At 34.0% G+C, this 19,555-nt stretch overlaps 1 protein-coding gene across 1 annotated transcript in view; it reads left to right on the plus strand.

The window, feature by feature from the left end:
• The window catches only part of LOC131021534 (peroxidase 51-like), a 50,293-nt gene extending 41,655 nt beyond the window's left edge, over positions 1-8,638 (plus strand). Inside the window, exons 4-5 of the mRNA XM_057950770.1 lie at positions 1,417-1,544; positions 8,192-8,638. Coding sequence (XP_057806753.1) covers positions 1,417-1,544; positions 8,192-8,482 — 419 coding nt within the window. The 3' untranslated portion in view covers positions 8,483-8,638. The remainder of the gene's footprint in view (positions 1-1,416; positions 1,545-8,191) is intronic.
• The last annotated feature ends 10,917 nt before the right edge of the window (positions 8,639-19,555 follow it).

Raw genomic sequence — 19,555 nt, forward strand, 5'->3', positions numbered from 1 at the left:
GAAAACCCGATGGGCTGGCCCGGTGGGCTGACAAAATTGTGACTGATGCATCCAGTTACAACTTCTGCTATGTTTAGATCTATGGTATTTGCTTAAATATATATATGTAGCCTCATTAAAAAAAGTGAAATTAATTAGTTAGAATATGTGTGTGTGTGTGTGCAATCTCATTAAAAAAAGTGAAATTAATTACGATTTTTTTTTTGTAGAAATTGATTATTAGTATCTCATTAGTTAGAAATTAATTATTAGTATCTCATTTTAAAGTGATACCAAATTTTTTTTTTCTGTCAATGAGACGTGCATGACAAATTCACTAATTATTCAGTAATAATCCAGATTGATTCTAGTGCATTGATACATGTTAAATTTTACTATCTCATTTTAATATAATTTTGTTTATGTAATCTTGAATATCTTATATTTTTGCATTTCATGCTTTGCTATATAATTTATATCTTTAATATCTATGTATATTTTATATGTATATTTTATACATTGTACATTAGATCATTAGGAATAATAAATACAAATGATAATTTTTTTTTACGCCTTTAACTTGATTAGCCCGATGGGCTAGCCCGAAACCCGAAAGTTTAGGGTTAGAGTTGAAGATTTACAACCCGAAAAAATCTCCAACCCGATTAGCCCGCACCCGACTAACCCAGAACCCGATAGGGCTAGGCCGAAAACCCGGTGGGTTGGCCCGATTGACATCCCTATATATGACACACAAAAAATAGAGTCCCCCAACTCACAAGTTTTAAGTCAACTATTCTCCATAAATTTATAAATCTTCATTTTTCTTGTCTTTCTTTTTCTCTTCTCATAATTGTTAGTAATTCTTTATTTCATAAAGTTTAGTGGTTTCGCTAATGTCGTTTGAGATGATATATTTATTTCTCATCCTATGATTGAATATAGTTTTAGAATCATATATGGTGGACTTGTAATGAAAATCAATATTTGACTTTGTTAACTAATTTTCTAAATTTAGATATGCATAATTTATTTTTTATGTTGATCTTTGTAGTTAATTAATTTACAGTTTGTTCAGTTATTTATAGTTAATTAAATTATTAGATTCTATCATGATATAAGTTTTAACTCCTTGATAACGTAGTATTATATTACTAGAGATCATTTTTGGTTCTTTGGAATACGAATATTAAGTTTAGTTATGAACTTATGAGCACTATTTTTTTTATGATATTCTGATTGTATAATTAACATTATCCTTAATTTCTATTTTTTTCAGTCCTATGACTTTTTAAAAATTATTATGAGTTGGGCCCCTTGGAGAAAAGTATCTGGATACACATATACATGCTGATTGGATAATTTACTCGTCCTAATTAAATTAGAATGATGATAACATAATTGAAGTAAAATATGTAACGACCATTTTGATTGCAGCAGCCCACACAGTAGGATTCTCGCACTGCGATAGATTCGCGAACCGAATATACAATTTCAGCAAACAGAACCCGGTTGACCCGAGCCTTAATGCGGAATACGCGACCCAACTGTTGGAACAAAGCTACGTCAATGCTCAGCAAAGAAAGGAAGCAGCAGGCTGAATTTGGAGATGCACGCCAACTGTTCGATGAAAACCCTGAACCTGCAAAACATAGTAGAAGAAGAGAAACAAGAACCGAAACTGTGTCGCGGCGCACTGCTGCCTTAAAAGCTATCTCGGCAGACCCTCCGGTGTCAAGTCTCGATGCCGAATGCTTCCCAAGGTTAACACAGCAATCCGTCAATTACGTGCACTCATAGAAGACGGAGTGGAGACGCTTTTATTGAGAGTGAAGAAAGAATAAGAGTATGAGTGATATATTATGGAAGAAAGTAGCAGCTCTTGTTTTTGAAGTGGGGAACAGAACTCTCTCTGTTCGTGTGTTTTTGTTTTCAGCAGAAGAAGAATAAATAATGGTTTAACCCACTATCCCATTTCAAACGTTAGTTGCTAATTTTCAGCACAAAGAATGAGTCTAGGGCACATTAAAATGAGCAGATATGGGCCAAGCTTTAAGCCCATTAAATGGCTTTTATGGGCTGAAATGTTGTGTTTCATTCCCTGCAACAATCCCCCACAAATGGAATACAACAAAAGATGGAACAAGAGGAACATTGATGCATAAATACAAATAATCTTGCGATTGAATTTGTATATTAGTGTAGTGAGAAAACATGTGAATCTCATAAGGTGTATTGCTACTTGAACTTTATAAAATCACATGTTGGTCCCCACAACACACATCATTCCTTAAAGGTTACGTCTCCGCGATAAAACAATTTTGGCTATAACAACACCTTGGATCTCATGTATGCTCTAGGAAATAATTCCATGGAAGAGAGCCACCTCTTCACATACACTTAGGTGATTCTATGAAAGTGCAATCGCCACGGCACTAAATATATTATACGCATATAATATATCAGAAGTGTTTCGCAAAACACAACTGCAAGAATCATTAAGAGCCAAATGCTCAACCTCAGAATCATAGTACAATCAAAAATCCACCGCAGTGGAAATACCTTCAACAGGTGATGATTCATCTATGGCCAATGTTCTCCGCAGTAGAACAACACAGTTTATTACATAAAATGTCATATAAATGAAATAAGCTCACATGGTTTCGTTTGACCTTTAGGTATCCACCAGGTTAGCTTTCTCCATTTAATGACTTCATCCCGATTCCGGCTGATAGCTCTTGCACTTGCCTCTTGATGAGTGCTTTAGTGAACGGGTCAGCCAAGTTTTTCTCAGACCTTACAAAGTCTAAAGAAATGACTCCATCACCAAGCATTTCTCTCACCACTGCATGTCTTAGCCGAATATGTCTCCTCTTTCCATCGTAGACACTGTTTTTAGCAATAGAGATAGCAGCTTGTGAGTCACAATGAAGAGAGATAGGTGCCTGAGACCTCTTACCCAACGGCACATCTGCCAACAGTTCTCGCAACCATTTCGCCTCATGACTTGCTAGCTCCAATGCTATGAATTCAGATTCCATCGTAGAATCTACAATACAAGTTTGTTTTCCAGATTTCCAAGAAATTGCACCACCTCCAAGAGTGAATACATATCCACTCGTGGAGCTTACCTCATCACTGTCTGATACCCAGTTTGCATCACAATAGCCTTCTAACACATTAGGAAAATTAGAGTAATGTAAACAGTAGTCAGCAGTTCCCTTAAGATATCTCAACAATCGATAAAGTGCAAACCAATGATCATTACTAGGATTATGTGTATATCGACTCAAACGGCTCACAGCATATGCAATATCAGGCCTAGTGCAATTCATCAAGTACATCACACTTCCTAAAATTCTAGCATAACGTTCTTGAGAAACAGATTCACCAAGATTCTTTTTCAATTGTAAACTAGAATCATAAGGAGTTTTCACAGAAACTAAATCATTGCAATCAAAGCGTTTGAGGACTTGTTCCACATAATGAGACTGACTCAATGCATAACCATGCTTAGATTTAATTAATTTTATCCCAAGGATAACATCAGCTTCACCCATATCTTTCATATCAAAGACAGAAGATAAATAAGCTTTTGTCTCCAACACAAAGTCCAGACACGTACCAAAAATTAACATGTCATCCACTTATAAGCATATTAACACGCAATCTGATCCACGGGTTTTAGAATATAAGCATGATTCAGAGCAATTAACAGAAAAACCGGTAGAAAGAATAGTATTATGAAAGTTTTCATACCATTGAATAGGGGCTTGTTTAAGACCATACAATGATTTTTTCAGTTTGCATACTTTATGTTCTTTCCCAGGTATGACACAACCCTCAGGTTGTTCAATATAAATTTCTTCATTCAGATCACCATTTAAAAAGGCTGTTTTCACATCCATTTGATGCACAATCAAATTATGAATAGCAGCTAAAGCAACTAGTGTTCTGATAGTAGAGATTCGAGCAACAGGAGAGTAAGTGTCAAAGAAATCAACATCATTTTTTCTGAGAATATCCAACCACAACTAATCTTGCTTTATACCTATCAACTGAACCATCAGGTTTTAGTTTCTTCCTAAAAATCCATTTAGTTCTAATAGGTTTGTAATTAGCAGGCACATCAACATGTTCCCAAGTATGATTATCATTAATGGATTCAAGTTCGCTTTGCACAGCTTCTTTCCAAAGTAGAGCATCTATACTAGTCATGGCAGCTTGATAAGTAAGAGGATCCTCCTCAAGCAGAAAGGCATATACGGCAGATTCATCAATTTTCTCAGAATATTCAGCAACAAATGAAGTAATGAAATCGTTACCAAACGATGTCTCTGTTCGTCTCCTCTTACTTCTTCTTGGTTCCGACATTTTCTCAGTTTCCTGGGCTGAACGATGAGAAGTCTCAGCTTGATTTTCCTGTGAAGTACTAGAAACATTCTCAACAGTAGTGTTAGTCTTCATAGGAAATATATGCTCAAAGAACTCAGCATCACGAGATTCATAGATAGAATGATCACTTAAAGACATAAATCTATATGCAGCAGAGTTCTTAGCATAACCAATGAACACACAATCAAAGGTCTTTGATCCTACATTCACTTGCTTTGGATCATTTAATCTCACTTTAGCAAGACACCCCCACACTCTCAAGTATTTCAAGTTAGGCTGAAAGCCTTTCCACATTTCATAAGGGGTTTTTTCAATTTTCTTGTGAGGCACACGGTTAAGAATATAACATGCAGATAAAACAGCTTCCCCCCACATACTGTTAGGCAAACCCGAACTAAGCAACATAGCATTAATCATATTCTTGAGAGTTCTATTTTTCCTTTCAGCAATGCCATTTTGTTCAGGAGAATAAGGAGCAGTAAATTCATGTATAATCCCATGTTGTTCACAGAAATTTTTCAAGAAAAGAGTACTAAATTCACCTCCTCTGTCTGATCTTAACCTCTTAATCTTCTTGTTCAATTGATTCTCTACTTCTGCCTTAAAATTAAGAAACGCATCAGTAGCTTCATCTTTGGTTCTTAAGAGGTACAAACGAGTGTAACGAGAAAAGTCATCCACAAATGAAATATAGTACATCTTTCATCCTTTACTAATTGTGCTTCTAAATTCAGCTAAGTCTGTGTGAATCAAATCCAGAAGTTCAGATGATCTATGTTCCACAGATTTAAACGATTTTTTAGCAAATTTCGCTTCAACACATATTTCACATTTAACAACATCCTTTTGGTTTGAAGCAGAAATTAAAGCCATATTCCGAAGTTTCTTAATAGAAGCATAATTAACATGTCCAAGTCTTGCATGCCAAACATCTAACGGCTCAATCAAGTAAGCAGAAGAAGAAACATTTTCATTCACGATTTCAGAATCAACATTCAGAACAAACAGACCATCACAAAGATATCCCTTCCCCACAAAGTTCCCACTTTTAGTCAGCACAACTTTATCAGACTCAACAACAATTTTTAGACCAGCTTTGCTCAGCTGAGTACCAGAGACTAAGTTCCTACGCATGCTCGGCACATACATCACATTAGAAAGACTCAAAGTTTTTTCAGACGTGAGTTTAAGCAAAACTTTTCCTTTACCGAGCACGCCGGCAACGCTGGAGTTCCCCATGTAGATGCATTCTCCCTCTGCTGCATCCTCAAACTCATGAAAAAGGCTCCTGTTGCTACAAAAGTGTCTTGATGCTCCAGTGTCCAACACCCAATCCTTCTTGTTCTCGGCCATATTTGCTTCCACCACAGCTGCAATGATGTCATCATCGGTTTTAGCCAAGTTTGCCTGATTTGAAGGCTTTGGTGCGGGCCGGAAAGGTTGTTGTTGAGAACCCTGCTGGTTTCTTTGAGGACATTGATAGGACTTGTGACCAGGGGCTCCACAGGTGTAACACGTCACCTTTGTCTTTGTGATTTTCTTGTCTGTTTTGAATGTTGGCTTCTTTCCGTCGTGCTTTGTCTTCTTAAAAGATTGTGACTTTCCTGTTCCTGCACCACCATCAGATTCAACAAGATTAGCCTTCGAAAAATTAACAAAGTTCGATGGCTTATCTTTGAGGCGATTAGCCTCTTCGGTTCGCATGTGGCTGATGAGCTCTTCAAGTGATAGGTCCCTCTTCTTGTGCTTCAACATGTTTCGGTATTCAGACCACGATGGAGGGAACTTCTCGATGAGTACATTAGCCTGAAAGATTTCACACATCTTCATTCCTTCGTTGAGCACAGCAGCGGTCAGGTTCTCGTATTCGTGTAGCTGCTCCATGATGGGTTTGTTGTCCACCATCTGAAACTCTAGCCATTTTCCGACAACGTACTTCTTTAATCCAGCGTCGTCACCACCATATTTCTTTTCCAGAGCCTCCCAAATTTCCTTCGCCGAACGACGGTTGACGAAAAGATCAAAGAGGCTATTCGTCATGTGGTTTAGAATGTGACCACGAACTGTTTTGTTGTCCTTCTCGTATTTGGCCCGACCGTTGTCATCGGGTGGAGGAAGCGGGGCAGCGTCTGTACCGCCGGCAGCGACGACGATCGTGGTGATGGGTGGAGGAGCAGCAGGGGCTGCCTCGAGCAATACGTAATCGACTTCGAGTTGCTCAAAGAAGATTAGCAATTTCTGAGACCATCTCTTGTAGTTTGATCCATTCAGAGGTTCCAATTTCGACAAATCGGGCAGAGCACGGTTTGATAGGGCCATTAGGATAGCTTTTAAATTGTTGGAACAAAGCTACGTCAATGCTCAGCAAAGAAAGGAAGCAGCAGGCTGAATTTGGAGATGCACGCCAACTGTTCGATGAAAACCCTGAACCTGCAAAACAGAGTAGAAGAAGAGAAACAAGTGTTGGAATAAATGGCTTAATTAATCCATAATTACTTTGTAATTAATGGAATTAAATGGCATATTTGGAATCTACATTTTGAGTAGATTAATTTGGTATATTTACTTGTTCAAATCTATTAAGAATTGAATGAGTAATTAAATGCCAAAAGATAGCCATTGAAAATGGAAATGTAGAGTGTCATCCCACATTGGAAAATTAAGGAAGTGTAAAGCTATTTATAAAGTGCTCTCCACCATAAAGGAACAATCAAGTGTGCTTCTCTATGGTGGACCTATGGTGCACCCAAGTGGGTTTTTAACTTAGCCTTTTAAGGCTAAAACTCAATTCCTACGAGGAGCACCTTCCGAGTCCGAGGCCGAGGCCGAGCACGTGCACCTCGCACTTGTCGCAATGGGCGCTTTGTAGGCGCACTTTGCACTTCGCTCGTTCGCGTCGTCGCGAGGAGCTTTGAGGAGCCTTTAGTTTTGACAAACTAAACGGTGGCTCGTGTGACGTGGCAGTGATGTGGAACATGCGGCTCGGTGACGTGGCACCGCGTGGCGGATAAGGAATCCGGGTGGATGAGGTTGCTGACGTGGCAGCGGTTGGATCGGGCTGGTGAGGTGTGGGTGGTTGGCTCGCACCCCTTTGACCGAACCAGTGCGATGGTTCGGACCACTGGCTGGCAGACACCTCTTCATCGCACCCTTCCTTCTCCTATAAATACTTCCCTGCAGAATGAGATAGGACACACCGAAAATTCAGATAATTAATTCATTCATTCTGTCTTCTAGTTCATACTCAAGTCCCGAGTATTCTGTAGTTCGCCGGAAGTCCGAGTTCCTAGTACAAGGTCTCGTACTCATTCAAACCGTTGTATCTTGGGGACATTTGCCATCGAACCGTGTGTACTGTGCGAGGCAACAAGAACCGAAACTGTGTCGCGGCGCACCGCTGCCTTAAAAGCTATCTCGGCAGACCCTCCGGTGTCAAGTCTCGATGCCGAATGCTTCCCAAGGTTAACACAGCAATCCGTCAATTACGTGCACTCATAGAAGACGGAGTGGAGACGCTTTTATTGAGAGTGAAGAAAGAATAAGAGTGTGAGTGGTATATTATGGAAGAAAGTAGCAGCTCTTGTTTTTGAAGTGGGGAACAGAACTCTCTCTGTTCGTGTGTTTTTGTTTTCAGCAGAAGAAGAATAAATAATGGTTTAACCCACTATCCCATTTCAAACGTTAGTTGCTAATTTTCAGCACAAAGAATGAGTCTAGGGCACATTAAAATGAGCAGATATGGGCCAAGCTTTAAGCCCATTAAATGGCTTTTATGGGCTGAAATGTTGTGTTTCATTCCCTGCAACACCAACTTCAGGGGATGTGCCCGAGGAACGTGGATCCGAGAGTAGCCATCAATATGGACCCGACCACGCCTCGGACCTTCGACAACGCCTACTTCAAAAACCTTGTACAAGGCAAAGGCTTGTTCACATCGGATCAAGTTCTGTTCACGGATTCCAGGTCCAAAAATACCGTTTCCACATGGGCATCAAATCCTCAAGCTCTCAACGTTGCTTTCATCCAGGCCATCACGAAGCTGGGCCGGGTCGGAGTTAAAACTGGAAAAACCGGGAATATCCGATTTGATTGTGGAAGGTTTAACTGATATGCTGTCTCTCGTAATAAATTTGTAAATGCCGTTAATTATTGGCGGGCTTCCAAATGTAAAGATGAGTCAACTCCGAAACGTATGAGTTGAGTTATTGAGTTTGGAGTGAATAACATATCTCACCGCGCCAAAATACATGAGAGCTTCAAAGTATATATTTCTTCTTATCAAAGAATGAGTTACTTTGTTTCTATAATAAAAACAAAATAAGAGTTTAATCAGGCGACTAAACAAATCTACGTGCAACCAGGGACACACACGGAAACCAAAAAGTCCAAAATATACATGACAATCGAAATTATTGAACTAAATACGGTAAATTTACCTTATCAAACAATATTTCTTAAGATGAGTAGCCCTCAAAGTCCAACAATACAAAAACTTAGAATGTATTCATAATTTTTTTTAAGAAACATTAGAGTTCGCCATCAGATTAAAAGAACAAGGATTTATATAAATTTACGTTTATGAAAATTAATGTTATTCGTCAATACTATCGCCATTTCAGAGGGAACTCGAATTCCAAAAAATGCAGTATTGAGAAATAATAATGAAATGTATAGGGGAAGCCGGGGTAAATTTTGTTTGGCAGCAAATGTAATTTCAAAAAATTCACGCCAAAACAAAAAAAAAAGCATACTAAGAAAACCTATTGTTTCCAAAACAATCGGCAACATGCAAGATACAAAGCCAAGACTATACTATTTGTTTGATGCCATAATACAATAGTTTTGGAGAATTTAATCAGGGGATTGACGGGGGAATTAACTCCATTAACATTATGTAAAAAACAGAGCAGATGAACATCATATCGAGAGAAGACTCATTCTTGCAAAACCATCCAAAAATGTCACTTCCAACTCATGTTACCAATTTTCCAATTTCCTGTTTAATTAATATTCCACAACTGCCAAAATTGACGTAATACTTTTCGCAACAAATAAATACTGTTTAGACGCCAGACTTGAAGATGTTTTGCACGTTCTTTTTTGCGTATATAATTCATGCAAACCTCTCTCCAATTTCGCACTTGCTAGAGTAATATATTCTCCGAATAAGCGATATAAAGGCTAATAATATTTAGTTAATTAATAAAATAGTCATTCTATAATTATTACGATAAAAAATAATTACTAAAATAAAAAAAGGTAAGAGAAGAGTTAGTTTTATAATTTTATTCTTATTATAATAATTGACAAATATGAAGCTCCTTAGTCATGAATTGACTTTATTATAGTATAATTTACAGTTATGAAACTTTTTAATCGTAAATTAACCTAATTTTACTTATTGAGTAATCCAAAATAAAAATACTTGTTAGTTGTAAAGTAACCTTATTTTATTTACAATTTATACTTAAAAAGCTTCTTACGTGAATTGACTCTATTTAATTTGCATACAATTTATAGCCACGAAGATATTTAATCATGAATTAATTAAAGCTAATTTATATGAATAAAGGCAAGTCCGTACTTTAAGTAAAACATGCTATATCTATTCTTTATCTCATCAACAATATGAAAATAATTATTTTAATATATTAACTAAATACTCTCTCCGTCCCACTTCAATTGACACTTTTACTTTGGGCACAGAGATTAAGAATAAAGAGTTGGGTGTGTAAATGGGTGTGGACCATTTGTTTAATGTTTGTAGAGAAGGTAGGGACTACATACTAGCTATTTTTTGGAAAGTGTCAATTGAAGTGTGACAAACAAAAAAAGGCAAATGTGCCAATTAAAATAGGACGGAGGGAGAAATATATTGGTCGCCCAAATCGTTAGTCACATCAAAAGGTCAGATAATAACTATTTGCACCTGCGGACAAAGAAGCAACATAATGAGATGCCGAAGCCTTGAAAGCCAATAATTGGTAGTTAGGATAAGAATAACTATTTGCAACTCCTCTCACGAATTGGTATTTAGGATACCGATAGGGCTGAGCATGAACCGAACCGAACCGAAAAAACCGATCGAACCGATCAATTTTGGTTCGGTTCGGTTTTGGATTTTCTGGTTCGATTTTCGGTTCGGTTTTTAGAATAAAAAACCGATGCTATATCGGTTCGGTTTCGGTTTCATATTTTTGGCTCGGTTATTAACCGAACCGAACCGATACTTAATATATATAGTATTTATTATATATTTTATATAAGTAAAACTAAAACCCTAGTCTATTTCTCATTCCCCCCCCCCCCCAAATGGGTGCCTGCGCTGCGCTGCTGTGCGCCTCCCCTCCCTTCTCCATTTCAAAATCGAAACCCTAGTCTCCTCCCTCCCAGTCCCAGCTGCGCCTCCATTCTCCACACTGCCCAACCGGCGCAGCGGCGACCTCCCTCACTGCCTACATTCTCCGCGCCGCTCTCCTCCAGGGCGAGCAAACCAGCACGGGCTGCACGACAGCCGCGACTCACGAGCAGATCCGCCGGCAGCCGCCCGCGTCTGACTTCTCCAGACTCCAACACGAGCCGACCGGCTTCTCCTCCGCCGGACCGCCGCTGGAGCTTGGATTATTGGACCTTTGAATTGATGTTTGGTAAATTTGGGACTTGTTTAGGATTTATTTGTTAAGGACTTGGAATTGATGTTGTTTACTTGTTTAGTATTTTAATTTATGTCATTTTAGTGACTTTTTTAGTGAATTTGGGCAGATTTTTACACTTGTTTTCGAAGATTACAAGCTGTTTTTTAAAGAAATTGGCAGATTTATTGTTTTTTTTTTGAAAAAAAAATTATCGGTCGGTTCGGTAACTGACCGAAACCGATCGGTTTCGGCCGGTTCGGTTCTGATCGGTTTTCAGGGTACAGTCGGTTCGGTTCGGTCCGCCTACTGCCAAGATCGGTTCGATTTCGATTTCTTCCAAATGGGTTGGTTCGGTTCGGTTTTGAACCGATGCTCAGTCCTAGATACCGAAGCCTTTGAAAGCCAATAATTTGATGTCAATCTATATCTATACTATATTAAAAGAGAAGTAAATGCCATAAAATCAATTTGAAGGGTATAAATAGATATATTAAAAGAGAAGTAAATGTCGGTAAAATCAATTTGAAGGGTATAATTAGAAAGAAGAAAATTAAATAAATTAAAATTGTTAACTATAAAACTGCCGACCATCAATTCCTACAAATGAGTAGTTAAAAAATAAAATTAAAATTCAATATATTCACTTCACTAAAAAATAGAAAGCTGCCGATAAGTTAGGAAAAAAGTTAAAGTGCCGAATTAATTTGTTGTTGATTATATTAAATAATTTATTTATTTCTTTTCTTATTTTATAGATAGAATACATTTTTTCATTTTCAAGTAATTATGTGTTAAATAAAATATGTAATGTACATCTTGAATGAAAGCTCATGAAATGACCTTTAATTTGGTATATAATGTGTGAAAAATATATTTAAAATAAGCAAATTATGATAATTTAAAGTTGTAATACATAAATTAATTAATTTATATTTATAAACAATAATATTTTCCTTAAAAAAGTAATGATATTTTACTTGGAATTAGAACCGAAATTCAATTTTTTTAGAATTATCAAGTTATTAGTTTTTATTTATTTATATAAAAAAATCATTAATAGTATATTATTTAATTATCATAGAATGATAATATACTATAAACTCAATAATCTCATTAATTAATTGAATGTTAAATTATTTTAAAATTATAAATTACAATTATATGTACACGAACTTTCTCAAACTATCATCCAATTAATAATATATCCTTCAAACTATATATTAAAAAATGCACGTCCTTGTACTTTCTCGGTAAATATTTACTAATATACGTTATTTCTAAAATGAATTTATTATTTTAATTTTATTAGTTATTTCTTTCTTTTCAAATAAAATACAGATGTTATTTTAATATGTTTTTCAATTTTTATTATTTCGTAAACATGTACATGTATTTTCTCAAACTATCATCCAAGTAATTGTTTATATATTGATTTTCTTCAAATTATATACAAAAAGGTGTGCACGCCGCACGCGTACATTTCATTTAAGTAATTTATTATTAAATCCTACTTTACACAAACATAGAAAAATAAATAATTTATTTTTAAATATGGACAATATAGTAAAATAACTACTAATATTATTATTTTTAAATAAATATACAACCAATTATTATGTAATACGAGAAGATGTGTTTTTAGAAAAGATGAGGAGTGTGTAATATTTTTATTTTATTTTATTTATTCAACCTTTCACAAAACACAATTTTACTGTTTTTGTTTGGTTTCATTTTGGATAATATACATCTTAAATGAAGGATCATGGAAAACCAGTTTATTAGGTATATAATGATCTTGAAACAAATAAATAAATTATAATTATATCATCGCATAAATATTTTTTTTTCTAAAGATTGGACATGTTTAAATTTTTCTTTAAGTACGTATCTTTTCTTACTTTCGCCTTTTTTTTTTTTAATTTATGACATGTTGATTAATTATATAATGCATTTCTATTTATTTTATCTATAAAAATTATTAATAGAACAAAATAGCATAACTATCTAAAGACATCAAATTATATATTAGTATAATTTATTTTATGAAGAAAATTACAAAAAGATCACGTTACAAAAAAAATGTATGTAAACATTTTTCAAATAATAATAATAATAATAATAATAATAATAATAATAATAATAATAATAATAATAATGTATCTATTTTTTCAATTCATTAATCATTTATTTAATAATTATAAATTAAAATCTAGCAGCAAATAAGTTATGTGGAGTTAACTAAACAAAATAGAGAAAATTTATGATTAATTATGTAGTTAATTTTTTTAAATAGGTTGAAAGTTAATGAAATTAAAAGTCAAATAGAGAATATTATGCATAAGTTACAACATAAGATTTTAAAAATTAAAATGAGAATCATTTGTTCTTTTCCAAGAAGCGATTAGAATCAATTGTTCTAAAAAGGAAAAAACTACAAATAAAATCTTGAATTTATACCAATTTTTTAATTTCGTTCTCATTTTTAAATATTTTAAAATATATATAGATTTTTTTTAAATTTTACAATTAAGGCTTCTTAAATTTTTTCGACGATCGAAAAGATGCCGCAAATACCATCATTCACAATGATCCGATAGAAAGAGTATAAGCAACGTCGTTTAGTGTAAAATTAAGCACAAAACTGATAATATTAGAATACTTTACTAGGAAATCTCTATTGTAAAAATTATAAAAATTTGATTTTTATTTGCAAAAGTTTAAAATTCAGGTCTAATTTGTAAAATAAGTATAAATTCGTGATTTATTTTATAATTAATCATTCTAATGCACCCATTGATTTGTTCAGAATTATTTTTTTTAAATAAAATATTTTTATTTTATATAGCATATATTTTTTATAATAGATTAATTATCTTGATGGATATTAAAAGAAGTTTATATATCTTTTGATTACTGATATTTCAAAACTATCTAGATTTATCTCACTAAATTTTTTGAATTTATATATGTTTGTATTTTATTTTTGTTTTATTATTTTACATCTATAAATATTAAATTTAAATTTTAATATTATTATATTAAATTAATAATTGTAAAGTGAGATATATATATATATATATATATATATATATATATATATATATATATATAGGGGAGGGATCTATGGAGAATCCCTTTAGCATAAAGAATAAAGAATTGATCTAGTCCATTCATTTCATAAGATCCTACGGTCAAATTAGCATATTTTAATTCTGAATATTCATTAATTTAATGATTATAAATTTGAAAAGGGTAAATATGTATATTTGTTCATCAATTATCTTCCATATCCCTAATTTTTCTCCACATTCCATACCATTTTCGTTCACACTTTCTCTGCCCATCTCTCTCTCTTTTTCTCCACCAGCATGTCTTTCTTTCTCGTAGATTCCGGTGCGGCGAGGTGCTCCCGCCTCCCTTTCCCACCACAAGCGAAGCCACGGCCACCGCCCCGCGACCTCCCTGGTCCTCGATTGAACAGCACTGGCGGAGCCACTGTCGTGCCCTAGCCATCCCTCCGTCTCTCTCTTTCTCGTCACTTTCGGCGCGGCGAGGCGCTTCCGCCTCCCTCTGCTGCCACAGGCGAAGCCACGGCCACCGACCCCGCCACCTCCTCTGTCCTTTGAAAATATCTTCACCGCCGGTGCCATTGGAGATTTTCTCTTCACCGCCACCGCTGCCTCCCTTTAGATATTTTTTAAATTTTTCAATAGAAATTGGCACCGATTTATTTGTCGAATGGGGTTAGATTTGTTGGGAGGGGTTTCCAGTTTTTGAGATAATCGGCGGAGGTTTAGACATATATTTCTGGATCTGAACAGGAAAGGTGTTGGTTTCTGATTTTCCTGCATGGAGTTGTCGCATGAGTGGCTGTTGCTCGGAGCCATCGAAGTGAATGATCATCTGATCTTATATATATTAGCAAAAGGGGCATGGGTTGGAGCCGCCGGATGAGTGGATATTGTGCCTGAAGGAATACGGATACATGGTTGTTATTGTTGTTTCTTATTGCTTTCTCAATATCTAAATGTCTATCCAAGTAGGCAATGCCCAGATGAAATAATTAAGTTTCTTGTCAGAAATATTCTTGTTTTTGGCTTATGATTTGGGATTTTGAGTTGTAATTTGACACATGTATAAGGTTTTCTATCCTACCATGGACGCCATTGAAATTGAGAACAAAGATGTCAAGCTCTTCAACTGTATTTCAACTTTGTTCAGTATAATATTGTCCTTATTCGCATGAAAATAATTTTTATTCGGTCCGTATTGAACAATATTCGAATACGATATATTCATTAATAATCCTACTTTATTCAATAAAATATTTTCTTTATTCACAATTTATGAGTAGTTATTCAGCAAATTATAATATCCTTATTCCCAAAAATATAATTCTTATTTGGTACATTTTTACAATATTCGAGTACAATATAATTATTGTTTATCGTAAAGAGAAAGCTATTCAGCTAATTAATATTCTTATTCGCAAAAATATAATTCTTATTTAGGTACATTTTGAACACTATTCAAACACAATATAATTATTGTTAATCGCATCAAGAAAGTTATTCGACAAGTTAATATCCTTATTCGCAAAAATATAATTCTTATTTAGGTACATTTTGAACACTAATACAATATAATTATTGTTAATCGCATAAAGAGAGTTATTCGGCAAATTAATATCCTTATTCGCAGAAATATAATTCGTATTTAGGTACATTTTGAACAATATTTAAATACAATACAATTAAAACAATCGCACAAAAAAAGAAAATTAATATGTACAGATTTTGAAATAACTTTTGATACACAAACATACTAATGAAAAGTTAAAATGATACAAACGTACTAATGAAAAAAATAAAATCTTACATGAATTACTAATTTTATTTAAATAATTAAGACTTAAATTCTGCATAATTAATGAATGGATTAACAAAAATATAAATTAGGTGAAAATTATATTATTTATTCAGATAATATTAATTTGTGATTTACACATTAAAGTTATTTGAACAATAAAAAATTTGAATGAATAAAAAACATTGATTTATTGACCGAATGCATTTTCGATTTTGATGAGAGAGAGAGAGAGAGAGGAATGGCAGATCTTGAGATATTAGATTCCATAAATAAATTAATCAAATCTACCTTAAAATTAGGAATAATAGTTAACTAAAAAAGTATATTACAAATATAACCTTCTTACTAAACACGCCAGCAATATTGGCAGGAAATACTAAGCCGTTGGATCAATCAAAATTAATGCTCAAGATTGTTTCTTCATTCTCCCTACATTTGCATTTCTTTTTTGATCCATTCCCTATATATATATATATATATATATATATATATATATATATATATATATATATATATGGTGTGAGGTATCGTGATAATCTCTGTCTGAGTTTTTTATAAAAAACAAATGATATTTTATATAAAAATAAATGATACATTACAAATGACATTTTCTATAACAAAAATTGTTAATTTTCTTTAATGCAAATGATATTTTGTATAAAAAATAATTATACATCTAAAAATGATAATTTTATGCATGCAAACGACACTTTTAATAACAAAACATGATACATTGTCTGATTGACCGGAATGAAAAGGGTAAAAATGAGGGAATAGAGGGGGAGGGTCGAGCCCAATGCGGGCACGGATTTGATCCAACTACATAGTTATCTTTGAATAAAAAGTTTGTCAAGATTAAATATAAAGCTCCAAAAAAAATATATATGCAATATATGTATATTTTAAAATTTTAATATTATTAATTAATAAATGCAATAAATTTAAAAATATTTATATTTATTAATAAAATACTAAATTTGTAGTACATATAATATTCTCCGTGCATCGCACGGGAGGCGTAATAGTTATTAAATGACAAGAAAATGGACTATGCACAGGAGTCATACTAGTTATTAAATGACAAGAAAATGGATTTGATAAATCATTTGTACATTGAGAAGAGGCAAGATGCTAAAAAGGCCAAATATTGGACTACATTCAATGTAATTAAGTAGTATAGTACACTCAGTTTATGAATATTGAAAAGGAAAATATAAAAATGACTAAATTCATGAAACCTACATGAGAATTGAAATGAGAGGAATTGGGGGAGGGATCAAGTTTGTGTTAGCACCAGTTGATTTCATTTCATAGCGCCATCGTATATACATCAAGCCATCACAAATTGTCAAAATGGGTAATGTATAATTTCCAAAAATAATCGGCTACTGTTGTTGGAGGAGAATTTATGGCCTTCGGGCTTTGGCTGAACCTGATCCAGAGAATCTTCAGTATTAGATGACGAATTCAAAGAGATTCTAAAGTTGTCTTCACATAGCTTTGTTACCTTTGTAATTAGTTTCTTTCATATGTATCCAACAACTAATTTGGTTGCTCACAACATAGCTGCTTCTGCAAGTGCAAATGACAAAGCTCATCTCATTTAGTAAGACACTTTAATTTCAATCAATCAATAGAATAAAGATTTGAGTCATTACAAAGGAAAAGTGGAAAATTATTATTGATCATCTTCCAAAAAAAAAAAAAAAAACAGTTAGCTGCTTGTGCAAAGTCTTGTAATTCCCAAATGCTTTGGTTGGCTGAATTCCTGCGGCGGGTGAGGGATTTAGAGAATGTCTGGGTAAGCTTATTCTAAAGAGCTTATAAATTTCGATAGCTTAAGCTTATAAAATATAATGCGCAAGAGTTTATAAGTTATTAAAGTGTTTGAATAATGAAGCTTATAAGCTAAAGAGAGAAAATTAAAAATTAAAAAAAAAAAAATAGAAGAGTATATTACAAATAACAATAATAATATTGTTTTTGTAAATGGATTGTTGCCTATAAAATTATGTAAAGATAAGTTACGGTTGAAGAATGTATTATTTGAGAGCTTTGGAGTTTATTTTCACAACTTATAAGCTATTTAGAAGCTTATCTTGCCAAATACTTCTAAAAAACTTATAAACTCTCGAACAACTTATAAAGTATATTAAGAAGCTTTAATCTCAGCTACACACCCTCTTACCCTCCAAAGATATCGATTAATGAAATAGGGATACTCTTCCGGCCTAAAAATAACATACATAAATAACAAATCAAACAAGTTGGAAGAAGTAATGAAGAGAAATTACCCCCTGCACAGGATGCACAACAAATAAGAAACTGGCTCCACAAAATGAGGCTTCTAATGCTCGAGGAATGAAGTTGTTGAAGTAAAAGAGCACAAGTAAATAAAGATAATTTGATTTACTCACAACTTTCCTCACTGGATCTGGTTCAGTAGTGGAATAGATTTTAGAGAGCAGAAGTTGATTTAGATATACAAGGCAACTTAGAAATTCTTGCAGGATTCATCATTCAATAGGAAAGGAATTACCCAAATTGGATGACAGCACATAAATGAAATATCGATGCACAAACTCTGGATATGACAACAATGCAGAAATCAAGAGGACATCTTTCACAAATTAAAGTTCAAAAACTCATGTGAAAGAATAATGTGCACCTTTGTAAACCTCAAAGACCTCCATTTAGAAAACCACCCTTCAGTGGACAGCTGATTAGCTCGATCTTCGTTGCTGCTAATTCAACACTGAGAGGATGCAATCAGGTTTTATTATGACCGTCGTTCTGAGCTCAAGGTCCGTGTATCTGCACCACTGAATATTGACCAGACTCCATAGCAAAATGTACGAAGAAAATGCAATGAACAAGGAAAAATAAACATTAATACCACCAGTGAATTTTCTTTTTTCTTTTCTTTTTTCAGTTGCAGCAGCAATAATTGAATGTTGAAGCTAATTAAGATTCAAAATGGTTAACTGAAGTAGGAAGCAGTTGGACAGTCAGCTTACCTCAGCGAATATACGGGATACAAATATAACAATTAACTTAAGAATTGTATCAAAATCTTCATGCTCAGACTAAATTACATTAGGCTAATTAATAACTGCAGCCTGCAGCAGGGGGCATACTCCTTAGGCAGCAAAATGGCTCAAATGAATAAACAGTCATTGATCACCTCCCCGCTTTGGTAATAAAAATCCTGACTGAATCAATGCACATTCAATTTAAACCAGCGAAATCCAAACATTTTTAGGTTATTTCAGGCTTTCAGCAAGCAAATGATCACCTCTCTACTTAGTGTTCTTCATATTTTAACCAGAGGTACACGACTAAATATGAGTTTTAATGAAAAACAATAGAATTATGCAGGTCTCTGTTTCCAGGGTTACACGACCAAATATGAGTTCTAAATAACATTATGGAAATTAAATACAGAACTAAGGATGTTCCAGTCTAAGAATCATAACTCGTTATCTTAAATTACGGTGAATACATTGATTGAAACAAGTATGTTCAACCTAATTGTTTCTTGTTTTTGATTTCTTCATCTTTTCTTTTCTTTTCTTTTCTTTTCTTTTGTGTGTGTGTTGGTGGATCGTCGCTGGATTATGGAGGGAGGGAAGCAGCCATATATGATAACAAATTAAATCAATAATGAGAGAGAAAAC

Source organism: Salvia miltiorrhiza, chromosome 4, assembly GCF_028751815.1.
Source record: "Salvia miltiorrhiza cultivar Shanhuang (shh) chromosome 4, IMPLAD_Smil_shh, whole genome shotgun sequence".
Classification (NCBI taxonomy): domain Eukaryota; kingdom Viridiplantae; phylum Streptophyta; class Magnoliopsida; order Lamiales; family Lamiaceae; genus Salvia; species Salvia miltiorrhiza.